Source organism: Salvelinus namaycush, chromosome 2 (genome assembly GCF_016432855.1).
Source record: "Salvelinus namaycush isolate Seneca chromosome 2, SaNama_1.0, whole genome shotgun sequence".
NCBI classification, from domain to species: Eukaryota; Metazoa; Chordata; class Actinopteri; order Salmoniformes; family Salmonidae; genus Salvelinus; species Salvelinus namaycush.
Genome location: NC_052308.1, coordinates 32,204,519 through 32,218,693, shown reverse-complemented (window position 1 = coordinate 32,218,693; position 14,175 = coordinate 32,204,519). Strand labels below are relative to the sequence as shown.

General features: G+C 40.9%; 1 protein-coding gene across 2 annotated transcripts in view; it reads left to right on the top strand.

The window, feature by feature from the left end:
- Nucleotides 1–14,175, top strand: part of LOC120061513 (E3 ubiquitin-protein ligase RAD18-like) — a 96,447-nt gene that overhangs the window by 4,829 nt on the left and 77,443 nt on the right. For both annotated transcript variants that reach the window (XM_039011416.1, XM_039011407.1), the window contains exons 5-7: nucleotides 2,037–2,407; nucleotides 6,813–6,912; nucleotides 8,323–8,510. In XM_039011416.1, coding sequence (XP_038867344.1) covers nucleotides 2,037–2,407; nucleotides 6,813–6,912; nucleotides 8,323–8,510 — 659 coding nt within the window. The remainder of the gene's footprint in view (nucleotides 1–2,036; nucleotides 2,408–6,812; nucleotides 6,913–8,322; nucleotides 8,511–14,175) is intronic.

The window sequence follows — 14,175 nt, the reverse complement described above, 5'->3', positions numbered from 1 at the left end:
GAATAGTGGAGGAAAGGTTTATGATGTAACTCCGATTAGAAGGCAATAGGCAGTCAGACAATGGCCTGTCCCTCTGAGGTGCGCTGTTTATTATGACAAAGCCCAGACTCTTCCAGGGTTTTGTTCAGCAGATGCAGGATGAGTGTAACTCAGTGGATCTAAGTGAGGGAGCCCAGGGGAGATTCAGTTTGGTCATATGCAGTATTTACAAAGTTTGACTCCTGACTCCGTGCCAATGCTGGAATGAGAGAAGCCATGAAAGAATGACAAAGGCACCCATTTAGTCTCTATGCTTATTACTTGTGTTGCGGCTTGCTGTTTTATCAACTCCCATAACCCAAGTATTGGCTTTTTGATGATCTCCATAAAGATTGCTTGCAGTGAGATTTGTGTAGAGGCATTTCTACTATTGAATAAGGGTGGGACTTCTTCCAATTCTGACTTTGATCTGCTACCTACCAAGTCATGGTGGGCTTAGTATTAGTGAAACTTACATGGTAATCAATACTTTTAAACAAAAACACTACTGCTTTGGTTTAAAGGGGTAAATTAACAATCTAATATCGTTAGAAAAAACAATGTTTGTGTGTGTGTATTTATACTTAGCCTTATTGTCAGCCTCTATTAAACCTATTGCATTAGCCTAGGCTAAATGTTGGAATTTTTCCCATGAAACCGAAGAAACGTCAGTGTTATTGGTGGATCGCGTGACATGTCCAGTCGGGATCTTAATTGACTGTTAGAATAGTAGTATACACAATGTGCAATTTCGAAATTTGGTTGTGCATCAGCAGTTTTTCTCTTGTGTCAGTCATTGCCAGTCACTTACTTAGCCATGTCAACTAATACTTTTTAGATTGCTAAGTTAGTCTAGCCAGTTATCTAAACTTGTAGTAATCATGGCTGAATACATTTTAAGCTAATTTCATGCAGGGTACGTGCCCAGGGGCCCTGATCTTCACGGAGCCTCCATTGATTTTGTTAGTCACTCTCACTCCGGTATCATTATTAACATGGCATAAGTCATTGCAAAATGTGTAGAATTGCAGGAAATTAGCTTAAAATGTTTTTATTAATTAGAATTGCATAGAGGGTAAACACTGAGAGTGGAGCCTTCGGTTTCCCAAAGCACAAGATGCCCTCCTGATACCCTGGCTGCTTTACGTGATAGTGTTACTGCCACTAGATGTGTTTTTCAGATGGCATGAGAGCATTTGAAGGAGTGAGCATATACACTATACTGTATATACATGTCAAATATTACTGCCCACCACACTGCCACCTCTTCATTAAGTGCATTTAATTTAGACTGGTTGTGCATAATATTACCTGTGGCTTTATATTTACTAATAGAGGCAGGGGGTAAGGTACTGGGAGCAGCTGAGCACCTGTCCTAGTGGGAGTTTTATGGCCTTTCCTACACCGTATGGTGTGTGCTGTGAAGGTGCTGGCTGCCTTGCGTGTGCTGTAACCTGCTCTAATGCTCAGAGCGAAGACAAATAAAAGGGTTTCAATATGGAAAGCAGAGCATTGCACACCTCATTGATTCCACTTTATTGCCCAGTAATGGCTCTGCAGCTACCAGCTCTATTTGTTTGCTTTCCACATTTCCAAGATTGTGGCCAACTGGCCGACTCGTTCTCGCTCCGCAAGAAAGTGCGAGATAATTGGACATGTGCAGTTTTCGTCAAGGGGCTCACATTACTGTCAGCAGCATTTATTGGCAGATAACCCTCTCCTCTTTCCAGTGGGTCCCAAACCTTTCCTTCTCTAGAGAGTCTGCATGCGCCTCAATAGGTACAACTGTTTTTGTTTAGTAATTTAGTGAGCCTTTGTTTCACTGTCACTGTGTGTGTGTGTCATTTTTGGTTGGTGTGCATATCTGTGTGGAATAGTCAATGCATTTTATCAGACTACTTAGACCTGGAGGATTTGTCAGCTCTGTCCTCTTGTTCCTCTGTTGTGACCAACTCATTGTATTTCTTCAGTCTCACACTAAAGTTCTGATGTTCTTTTCTCCCGCCTGCTTATCCCAGGCAGCAGTTGTCAAAAGCTAATTTCGACTCACCTCCATTATCCCCGAAGACCCCAGCCTCTGCTGTCAAGTGTAAAACACACAGACAGACCATGGGCCCCAAGAAGGATGGCTCCATCCTCAGTCACTTTTTCCAGAAGGGGCCAATCACTTCCACAACATCTCTCACTACAGAGGCCCTGCTAGCACGTCATACACAAACTGTGAAAGTAGACCCTGGTCATCAGGTCTCTGTGAACAAGGAACCCATGGAGGAGGAGATACCGGTGCTGGTGTCTGTGAAGATTGAGAAGATGGACATCTCCATGACAGGGCTGGCGTCTCTGGCTGACTCACCGTCCACATCACAGGACATGAAGCCTGTAGTTAAAGGTGAGGCCTGTCTGCAGGAAGGAGTCTCCAGGAAGTCTTGTGTGTGTGTGGTGTGGAGACACTAATGATATTTTCCACTAGAACATTTAGAATTTGAGGAAGACTTGGCTGCCAAAACACAGTATTTCTAATGCATATGGGCCTATGCTTAAAATGGGAAAGCAATGTTAGTTGTACTTTTTTTTCATTGTACTAGTTGCATAGAATATTCATGTCCATTTTAAAATGATGGATGATTTCAATGCTACATGGAACAGTGGCCATTTCACAATGACCACGTTTACATGATGATGCTAATGAAAAGTATTCAGAATAATAGCTCATATCCCGGTTAAGGTCTTATTCAGGATAAACTGTTTACATGCATTAGGGCCCTATAAAATATGCGATGCGGAGAACACGGACAGAATCACGGAATCCAGACATTAAAACGAATTCAATGATATAATTTTTTTTATTGAATTTAGTAGGGAATCAACTAAAAGTATTGAACATTTATTAATTTGTACAAGTTTATCATGAGACCTGAACAGAATTCATCAGTGATTTGTATTTCCTGCATCTTTTTGAAGAGGCAATGAGAAATCCCCGTCTGTATGTGCGGTGCGCTTACACTTTGTGTAGTCGTTAGTGATGATGCTAATGAAAAGTCTTCTGGTAGATGGAAAGGTTTTCCCAAAAATATTCTAGATTAATTAACTACTGTACAAAGTAGCCTATGCTTACCTGGCAGAATGATATCATGATTATTTGCATCAAACCAGTGGGTATTTAACTCTACCATCACATTTAACTCTACCATCACATGTGCGCTACAAAAACACAGTTAAACAATAGCCTCTTGCTAGATAAGTGCAACTACACCCAAAATATATATATTTTTTACCAGACTTCAAGTGGTCGCCAGTTTAACCATTGTTGTGAACTTGAAACATCCAATTTAGTGGTTTTTCTATTTTTAAAAAGTGTGATTTTTGAGAGTGAAAAACAGGAAAACAGATACCTGGAAAACTAAACAGAGAGAACTAAATTTAGGAAAAAAGAAAATGTAATCAAGTAAAAAAAGAAAACAACATATTTTATAGGGCCCTACGCATGTATAGTGTGATATCCCACTCCTGAGTATTCCTGTATCTCAGGGGAAGCTCCTCAGAGGAGGAAGGGGAGGACCATCCTTTTTAGTGAATTTCATAAAATGTCTAATAATAAAACATTCAAGTTATCCCTTTTAGATAAAACTATACTAAATATATTCACTTCACCAAATAATTAAAACAGTAGCCTCAACAGTACTCTGTAGGTTAACACAGTGGAAAGCTAGTTTGAAGAAGCGAGAGAGAGCTAGCTATATTTCATTTTTTTAACACGTTCACTTAGTTTGCAAATGCAGCTAGCTAGTTTAGCTTGCTCAAACACCTGGCTCAAACCAAGAGGGATGCTATGTTAGCTAACTTGCTAAGTGAAAGTGGAAAAATACAACTCTGGTAGGTTTTGGTTTTATTAATTTATTGCCACCGGGGCCTGCCGGTGTAACTGCTAATCTGCTTGTACACTGTACTGCATGATTGTAGCGGGTTTACTAATGCTTTAGTTCTAGTAGCTATGTTGGGTATGACATCTGCTAATATGGTGACAACAATGTAGGCTGTGTTGTTTAGCGATTATGATGTGAAGGTTTGGCTTGGAAAGGTTTTTTCACCTGGTCACAGATAGCTGATGTATTCGTTGTGCACTGAAGTCCACAAGCAAATGGAAGAGGTGAGAGTAGGAGAGCAGGTAGGTGCGAAAAGGAATTATGCAACGGAACGGAGATGAACATACCTGCATTTGTTCATTATAAATTATTGTTTGCAACTGTTGTACTAATGATTACACCCTAGATCAGCTAGATGCAGGCAAGTGTGCAAGGCGGTATTGAATGTGTCACTGTCTGTCACCTTGATTACGCAAATTTCTCTTGATCTACGCTGTTAACTTTCATTCATAGGCTTGGTTGTAGCAACCTCATGATGGGTATAGGGAAAATTAGAGTATCATGTAGCCTAAACCTATCGATGTTACATTAAGCTGGGTAAATGGAATATGAATGACAGTCATCCAATATGCTGTAATAGGCCATGCTTATAAACATTTTTTTTTTTTTAAATGCCATCCTTCATCTTAAACGGCACCAAACGCCACTGCTGAACCATGAAAAAACAGAATATTCTTATTTTTCTGCATATCGTTTCCGATATTAGGTAGGCTATTTGTTAATCAATTTGTCTATAACTATACTGAACAAAAATATAAACGCAACATGTAATGTGTTGGTCCCATGTTTCATGAGCTGAAATAAAAGATCCCTGACATTTTCCATATGCACAAAAAGCTTATTTCTCTAAAATGTTGTGCGAAAATGTGTTAACATCCCTGTTAGTGAGCAATTCTCCTTTGCCAAGATAATCTGTCTACCTGACAGGTGTGGGATATCAAGAAACCAATTAAACAGCATGATCATTACACAGGTACACCTTGTGCTGGGGACAATAAAAGGCCACTCTAAAATGTGCAGTTTTGTCACACAACACAATGCCACAGAGGTCTCAAGTTTTGAAGGAGAGTGCAATTGGCATGCTGACTGCAGGAATGTCCACCAGAGCTGTTGCCAGATAATTGAATGTTAATTTCTCTACCATAAGCCGCCTCCAACGTTGTTTTAGAGAATTTGGCAGTACGTCCAACCGGCCTCACAACCGCAGACCCCGTGTAACCACGCCAGCCCAGGACATCCACATCCGGCTTCTTCACCTGCGGGATTGTCTGAGACCAGCCATCCGGACAGCTGATGAAACTGGGTTTGCACGACCAAATAAGTTTTGCACAAGCTGTCAGAAACTGTCTCAGGGAAGCTCATCTGCGTGCTCGTTGTCCTCACCAGGGTCTTGACATGACTGCAGTTTGGCGTTGTGGCCAAACTTTAACCTTCGATGGCCACTGGCACGCTGGTTTAAGTGTGCTCTTCACGGATTAATCCCGGTTTCAACTGTACCCGGCAGATGGCAGACGTGTGGGCGAGCGGTTTTCTGATGTCAACATTGTGAACAGAGTGCCCCGTGGTGGTGGAGTTATGGTATGGGCAGGCATAATCTATGGACAACAAACACAATTACATTTATCGATGGCAATTTGACGAGATCCTGGGGCCCATTGTCGTGCCATTCATTTGCCGCCATCACCTCATGTTTCAGCATGATAATTCACGGCCCCATGTCGCAAGGATCTGTAAACCATTCTTGGAAGCTAAACATTTCCAGTTCTTCCATGGCCTGCATACTCACCAGAAATGAGCATGTTTAGGATGCTCTGGATTGACGTGTACGACAGCATGTTCCAGTTCCTGCCAATATCCAGGGACTTTGCACAGCCATTAAAGAAGAGTGGGACAATATTCCACAATCAACAGCCTGATCAACTCTATGCGAAGAAGATGTTGTGCTGCATGACGTAAATGGTGTTCACACCAGACACTGACTGGTTTTCTGATCCACGCCCCTACCTTTTTTTTAAGGTATCTGTAACCAACCGATGCATATCTGTATTCCCATTCATGTGAAGTCAATAGATTAGGGCCTATTGAATCTATATAAATTGACTGATTTCCTTATAAGAACTGTAACTCATTAAAATCTTTGAAATTGTTGCATGTTGCATTTATATTTTTGTTCAGTATAGATACATGACTTGCTCACCAGAATGTTATAGATCGATTTAATCAATGCATCAACAATCTAGACATTGATAGAGTTATCTCTTTTCTTTCTCCTTCACTCGTGGAGTGAAGACTTTTTTCAATTTCCGTGCAACATTTTCAAATGACATCACTGTTGACCGGTTTCAGGCAAATGAAAGCTGCGAAACAATCCAACATGTTTCTGACAGTATTTCAGTTCGTCTTAGATGACAAACATTTGGTCTGTCATTTTACTGCAAGAAACATTTAATTCTGCAGGAGTTAATATTATAAGGTTACATGTGCGGCCTACAGTCAGTGTCCAGACTTCAGATACTATTCTAACTATTAATGTTCCCATCTGAACTTCAAAGGTGATACTATGTGAAACTGAGCTTATGCAGACCGAGAAAAACAAACAGTTAACTGGATAAGATGTTTACATGCCACAGTGTCCCGTCTAAGATTAGCATATACCAGGCATCTTATTCAGGTTTCTCAAAACAGGGAATCGAGCTTATTTGGGTTATTGTAAACGGGATATGATGTTTATATGAGTCAACTTAAAAATAGAATACTTGAGCATCCCAAATAATAACTGGATATTTTGTAGTGCATGTGAACATGGTTAATGTCTCTTCTTTTCTATGTGTGTATTTGTCTCTAAATCCTATGTCTGTGTGTGTTTTGCAGTGGAGTGTCCTGTGTGTTCCGTGGGCATCTCTGAACAGCTCATCAACAAGCACCTGGACACCTGTCTGACCCGAGGGGAGAAGAAGGAGAGCCTTAGGAGGTACTAGTGGACACACATCTCACAGGGGTTCAAGAGGTGGATAACTTTTTGGAAGTTTAAACTTATTTTCGACTTCCCTGAAACAAAAACACTAATGAAGTCAGAGAAAAGGCTGAAACGTTTAAAAAAAAAAGTGAACTATCCCTTTAAAGAATTCTCATAACATTTTGTATTATTTATTTAACCTTTATTTAACTAGGCAAGTCAGTTAAGAACAAATTCTTATTTACAATGATACAACACCCCGGCCAAACTCTCCCCTAACCCGGACTGTGCTGGGCCAATTGTGTGCCGCCTTATGGGATCACAGCCGGTTGTGATACAGCCCGGGATCGAACCCGGGTGTGTAGTGACGCCTCTAGCACTGTGATGCAGTGCCTTAGACTGCTGCGCCACTCAAGATTAACCCTGATGTAAAGCTAGCTCTAGGTGGGGTATATTACTTCTATTTGGATGTGTCTCTGTCTGTGTTGTATATCATGTTTAGATTTATGTTTGGGGAGACAATATCCCTTCCTCTAAGGAAATTGATGTCTACAACCTGAAAATATTCCTTTCTGCTTAAATCTAATGCAAGGTTCCACGGTATGATTAATGTAGGCTTGTGACATCTGAGGCTCCGTCAGAAACAGGCGAAGTGTGCGTGACAGCATGGAACCCTTGATGTGTGGCGGACCTTGATGTCAGAGTGATGGATTACAGAAGTTCCTATACTCTTCAACACATTTGACCTGCCACACAGCTCTGCATAGGAGCTGGAGAGTTTTCAATGCTACTGTACAATAAATACAGGCATCACGGCTTGGTGATGAAAAGATGCCATGTGGGCAGAACCTTATCCGGCTCTGAAATAGTCATTGACTTTCAATCTGAAAAGCAGCTTATTTGAAAGTCTAGTCTACATTATGATTACGTATGTGGTAGGAGAGGGGACCGAACAGAGTGAACCGAAAAATAATTACTTGGAAAGCCCAGCTAAAACCCCAATTGATTTATTGGCCTTACAGGGAGGTCAGCGCTAGGAAAGAGCTTTATACTGTACACTGCTGCCAAGTTGCCTGGCTCTAATTATATGCATCTGATCTGACAAGTGGTAGCTGAGTGACTCCCGGCTTCTAATATAATTTTTTTACAGAGCCCCCCTCCCTCCCTGTATATCAGGCCTTAAGTTAACTATAACATTCATGTTGTCTTCCTCTGTGGTGCCCTCCCTATGATGGACTCTTATTGGGCCAGCCAGAGGTCTTGAGAGCTGCAATAACAACACTTCACACTGTAGTTCATCATGGAATAATAGTAACACTGAATATCTGTCTCACTACAGAGCTCATAACTGTGTAGGCTTAATATATAATGACCATGTTATAGTAGGTTATAAACTGATCTTCCTTATGGCTTCATGTTCTACAGCTCCCTAGGTGCTAAGAGGAGGCCGATGGGGAAGCTGGTGTACACGCTGCTGTCCATGCAGGAGCTGAAGAGGAGGCTGAAGGAGTGCCACCTCTCTGTCCAGGGTAACAAAGATCAGCTGGTCAGGAGGCACCAGGACTTTGTACATTTCTACAACGCCCAGTGTGACGCCCTGGAACCGAAATCAGGTGAGAGTGCCATTTTCACTGTGGTAGAATAATGAAGATGGCAGGGAGTCAACCATGGATGATGGTAAAATTGTGACAGTAAATGCCAGAGCAGTTTTCTGACCACCATAAATTGACTTTCCATCATTCAAAGCCATCATTGTATAACTGCTAGAAAGCTTTAGACGTTTCTGGCCATTGTCGATTCATGAAGCTGTCATTCATGATTGACATTCATTACAAAAAATATACACAACAGCTGTTGTTTGACGGTTTAAAAAAATCATAGAGCCTTAGACTGACTGAATTAATGAATGTTATTTTCGTGTCAAATCGCCAGTTGATAACCCATCCCTTACGGGAGTAATTGACACATATAAACATTACAATGATTCACAGCGAAAATTATTTTGGCTTTCTGTGCAGTGCGCACCGCATAAAGAAGGAAAAGTAAATCAATACATAATAGTAGATAAGGTTATCCAAGCAGTAATAATAACCCTAATGCATTAAATACATAAATAAGTGTGCGGACGTTTCTATCTCAGGTTGACACAGAGAGATTCTGCTTTTATTACAAGCAGGCTTGACTACTGTAATGCTCTTTTGTCTGGCCTACCCAAGAAAGCCAGTGGTCAACTGCAAAACATTCAGAATACTGCAGCACAGGAACTGACCAAGACCAGACAGAGAGCACACAATTCACCATATTTTAAAAGTCTCTGCACTGGGTGCCAGTGAGTTTTAGAATACATTTTAAGATTGTTATATTGTTTTTTAAATCATTCCACAATTGTGCACCCCAATACAAATCAGACATGCTTTTGAGTTATGTACCCAATAGGTCCCTCACATACTCTGCCACTGGCCTTTTAACTATCCCAAAGCCTAGGACCAAGAGGCATGGAGAGGTAGCCTTTACCTACTCTGCCCCCAGTCTCTGGAATAGCCTGCCAGAAAACCTAAGGGGGGGGGGGTCAAAACTGTGAACATATTTAAAGAGATCTTAAAACACGCCTTTTTATCTTTTCTTTTCCTTAGGTTGCCTTTTTAGTCTTGTTTTTTTATCCTCTTATGTTTGTAGTAAATATTTCAGTTTTTTATTAGTTTTTTTCCTGTGAAACAGATTGCGCTATATAAATAACGATTGATTTTGATTTGAAAAATACATTCAGATAAATAAATACAGACAAATTAATTGGAAGGTGTTTAAACCTCGTCTGTAACAAAGAGAAGATACAAGTGACTTTTTTCACATTTTGTCACGCTACAGCCTTATTATAAAATTGGTTAAATCGTTTTCTCCCTCATCAATCTACACACAATACCCCATAATGACATAGAAAAAATACGTTTTTAGCAATTTTTGCAAATGTATTAAAAATAAACTGAAATATCACATTTACGTAAGTATTCACATTTACGTAAGTATTCTTGGGTATGACGCTACAAGCTTAGCATACCTGTGTTTGGGGAGTTTGTCCTTCTTCTCTGCAGATCCTCTCAAGCTCTGTCAAGTTAGATGGGGAACGTCGCTGCACAGCTACTTTCAGGTCTCTCCAGAGATGTTCGATCAGGTTCAAGTCCGGGCTCTTGCTGGGTCACTCAAGAACATTCAGAGACTTGTCCCGAAGCCACTCCTGCATTGTCTTGGCTGTGTGCTTAGGGTCGTTGTCCTGATGGAAGGTGAACCTTCGCCTCAGTCTGAGGTCCTGAGCACTTTGGAGCAGGTTTTCATCAAGGATCTCTCTGTACTTTTCTCCGTTCATCTTTCCCTCAATCCTGACTAGTCTCCCAGTACCTGCCACTGAAAACATCCCCACAGCAGGATGCTGCCACCACGTCAAGGGGTCTGAATACTTTTCGAATGCACTGTATATGTAAATACATGTGTGTGTATATCTGGATAATCATGATATTATTCGAATAGTGAAATAATTTCAAATGCCCATCCCTACAGTCCAGTACGGTAGAGTTCAGTACAGTATAGTGAATTATATTGTACTCTATTCTAGTGTGCTCTACTGTAGGTTTGGGCGGTATACCGTATACCAGGATATTTGGAAATAGCCACGGGATGATTAATCAATTCCGTCAATACCATTTAAATCTATTTATTTTATGTTTTTAAATAAATTCATATATTTGTAGCTACATTTTAAGTAAATACCTGCAGTCAACTTGTGTAATACGTTAGGAGATAACCACATCATTTTTCATTATGAAGCTTACCTGTAGTTCCGAGTCACGTGGTGTTTGTTAACAAGCACACAATGACGAGAGACCAGAGCCTTGTGAGTCACTCACTGTTGTGCAGCATGTGCCACGGGAGCGTGCTAGTTGAAGTATGGAATTCATAACTAAGTGTTTGCCAGCTAGATATCTTATAACTATTACGTTAACTGTCTAAAATGTGCTAAATGCTCTGCAGTAGTGCATTTGGTTTGTTAATTTAGTAGCTAGTTAGCTATCTAGCTAAGTGGGTAGCTTCTTCCAAAATCAAGCTTAGTTTGGTAGCCTAACACCAGAGGATCCCCTCCTGGAGCAAGAGCCATGCTGTCTAATATTTGTTTTGTGCGTGCAGCAAACTCTGAGTAGAGTTTTTTATTTTATTTTTTTATTTATTTTTTTACTTGTAAAACTTTATGAGCTGGGATGTATGTCCTGCAAATAGTTTAGGTCAAAGACAGTTGAAAATGTTCGCAATGCACTCATTAGCATTCTCCATAGGATTTTACATGTACTTGTTAGCATTGCTAACCTTCGGATTACAGAGGCTAAGGGGGGTTTGAATGTGTTAGGTGCCAGTATTACCAAAAATGCCTGTATGGTACATGAACAGTATGACAATCTGGATACCGCCCAAGCCTACTGTACTAACGTCAACAAAACAAAGGAGATGATCGTGGACTTCAGGAAGCAGCAGAGGGAGCACCCCCCTATCCACATCGACGGGACAGCAGTGAAGGTGGAAAGTTTTAAGTTCCTTGGCGTACACGTCACTGACAAACTGAAATGGTCCACCCACACAGACAGTGCGGTGAAGAAGGCGCAGCAATGCCTCTTCAACCTCAGGAGGCTGAAGAAATTTGGCTTGTCACCTAAAACCCTCACAAACCTTTACATATGCACATCTGAGAGCATTCTGTCGGGCTGTATCACCGCCTGGTACGGCAACTGCAATGCACCACAACCGCAGGACTCTCCAGAGGGTGGTGCGGTCTGCACAACGCATCACCGGGGGCAAACTACCTGCCCTCCAGGACACCTACAGCACCCTATGTCACAGGAAGGCCAAAAAGATCATCAAGAACAACAATCACCCGGGCCACTGCCTGTTCACCCCGCTATCATCCTGAAGGTGAGGTCAGTATAGGTGCATCAAAGCTGGGACCAAGAGACAGAAGCTGTTTTTCAATCTCAAGACCATCAGACTGTTAAAAACGATCACTAGCGCAGAGAGGCTGCTGCCTATATACACAGACTTGAAATCGTTGGCCACTTTAATAAATGGCACTCTAGTCACTTCTTAATGTAACTTTAATAAAGTCACTTTTATAATGTTTTTCATATTTTGCATTACTCATCTCATATTTCTATACTGTATTTTATACTATTCTACTGTATCTTAGTCTGTCGCTCTGACATTGCTCATCAATATATTTATACTGTATATTCTTAATTCCATTCCTTTACTTAGATTTGTGTATTGGGTATATGTTGTGAAATTGTCAGATATTACTTGTTAGATATTGCTGCACTGTCGGAACTAGAAGCACAAGCATTTATCTACACCCACAATAGCATCTGATAAACACGTACAGTTGAAGTCGGAAGTTTACATACACCTTAGCCAAATACATTTAAACTCCGTTTTTCACAATTCCTGACCCATTTGTGAACAAGCTTTAACTTCCTGACTGATGTCTTGAGATGTTGCTTCAATATATCCATATAATTTTCCTTCGTCATGTAGCCATCTATTTTGTGAAGTGCACCAGTCCCTCCTGCAGCAAAGCACCCCCACAACATGATGCTGCCACCCCCGTGCTTCACGGTTGGGATGGTGTTCTTCGGCTTACAAGCCTCCCCCTTTTTCTTCCAAACATAACAATTGTCATTATGGCCAAACAGTTCTGTTTTTGTTTCATCAGACCAGATGACATTTCTCCAAAAAGTATGATATTGTCCTCATGTGGAGTTGCAAACCATAGTCTGGCTTTTTATGGCTGTTTTGGAGCAGTGACTTCTTCCTTGCTGAGCGACCTTTCAGGTTATGTCGATATAGGACTCGTTTTACTGTGGATATAGATACTTTTGTACCTGTTTCCTCCAGCTCCAAGGTCCTTTGCTGTTGTTCTGGGATTGATTTGCACTTTTCGCACCAAAGTACAATCCATTCTAGGAGACAAAACGTGTCTCCTTCCTGAGTGGTATGACGGCTGCGTGGTCCCATGCTGTTTATTCTTGCATACTGTTGTTTGTACAGATGAACATAGTACCTTCAGGCGTTTGGAAATTGCTCCCAAGGACGAACCAGACTTGTGTAGGTCTGCAATTGTTTTCTGAGGTATTTGGCTGATTTTCTTTTGATTTTCCCATGATGTCAAGCAAAGAGGCACTGAGTTTGAAGGTAGGCCTTGAAATACATCCACAGGTACACCTCCAATTGACTCAAATGATGTCAATTAGCCAGAAGCTTCTAAAGCCATGACATATCATTCTGGAATTTTCCAAGCTGTTTAAAGGCACCGTCTACTTAGTGTATGTAACCTTCTGACCCACTGGAATTGTGATTAAGTGATATAATATGTCTGTAAACAATTGTTGGAAATATTACTTGTGTCATGCACAAAGTAGATGTCCTAACCAACTTGCCAAAACTATAGTTTGTTAACAAGAAATTTGTGGAGTGGTTGAAAAACAAGTTTTAATGACTCCAACATAAGTGTATGTATACTTCCGACTTCAACTGTATGTGACCAATAACATTTTGTTTGATTAAAACTCTACTCTACAGTACTGTACTGTATTGTACTGACTAGGGATTTACACCGGTAACCGGGATCCCGGGACATAAAATGACAAGATCCAGAAAATTACAAAAATATTCCCCAATGTTGCACTAGTGCAATTCCACAGAATACACATGCACAGCAGCTGATTGTAAAAAAATAGCCCATTATTCAAACAGATTGTCACATGGAAATCTTTAGCCTAGTGTATTTACGTCACACAAAGTCGGTATAAATTCAAAGCACGTAATTGATACTGCCGGACTGCACACAAGACCCAAATGCAGTTTAGACTTCTCATCAGAACTGGAAGTGCGATCCCGTTCAGACCCAACTCCGGTGAGCTGAAGCCCGAGGCCTTGCCTGGTTTGACGTCACAGAAATGAAATGAGGCGAACCTGAAAACAAGCCAGATGTCTAGAAAACAGTGCGCTATATTGATTTAAAGTGGTGTTGAGAACAACGCGGCGGAGGTGGGCGGAGTGAGGAGACTAGGAAACAGCCATTGGGCCTAGACAACTCACCTTAGTTATGATCCACTGAATTATGAAATTATTTAAATAATGTAGACTAATGCAATTTAAGGAATGTATCAAATTTTTGCTTATAATGAAACTCCCAAAGTCATATCCAACTGTTATGCTAATTTAAAGCAATAGTTGTGTGTGTGC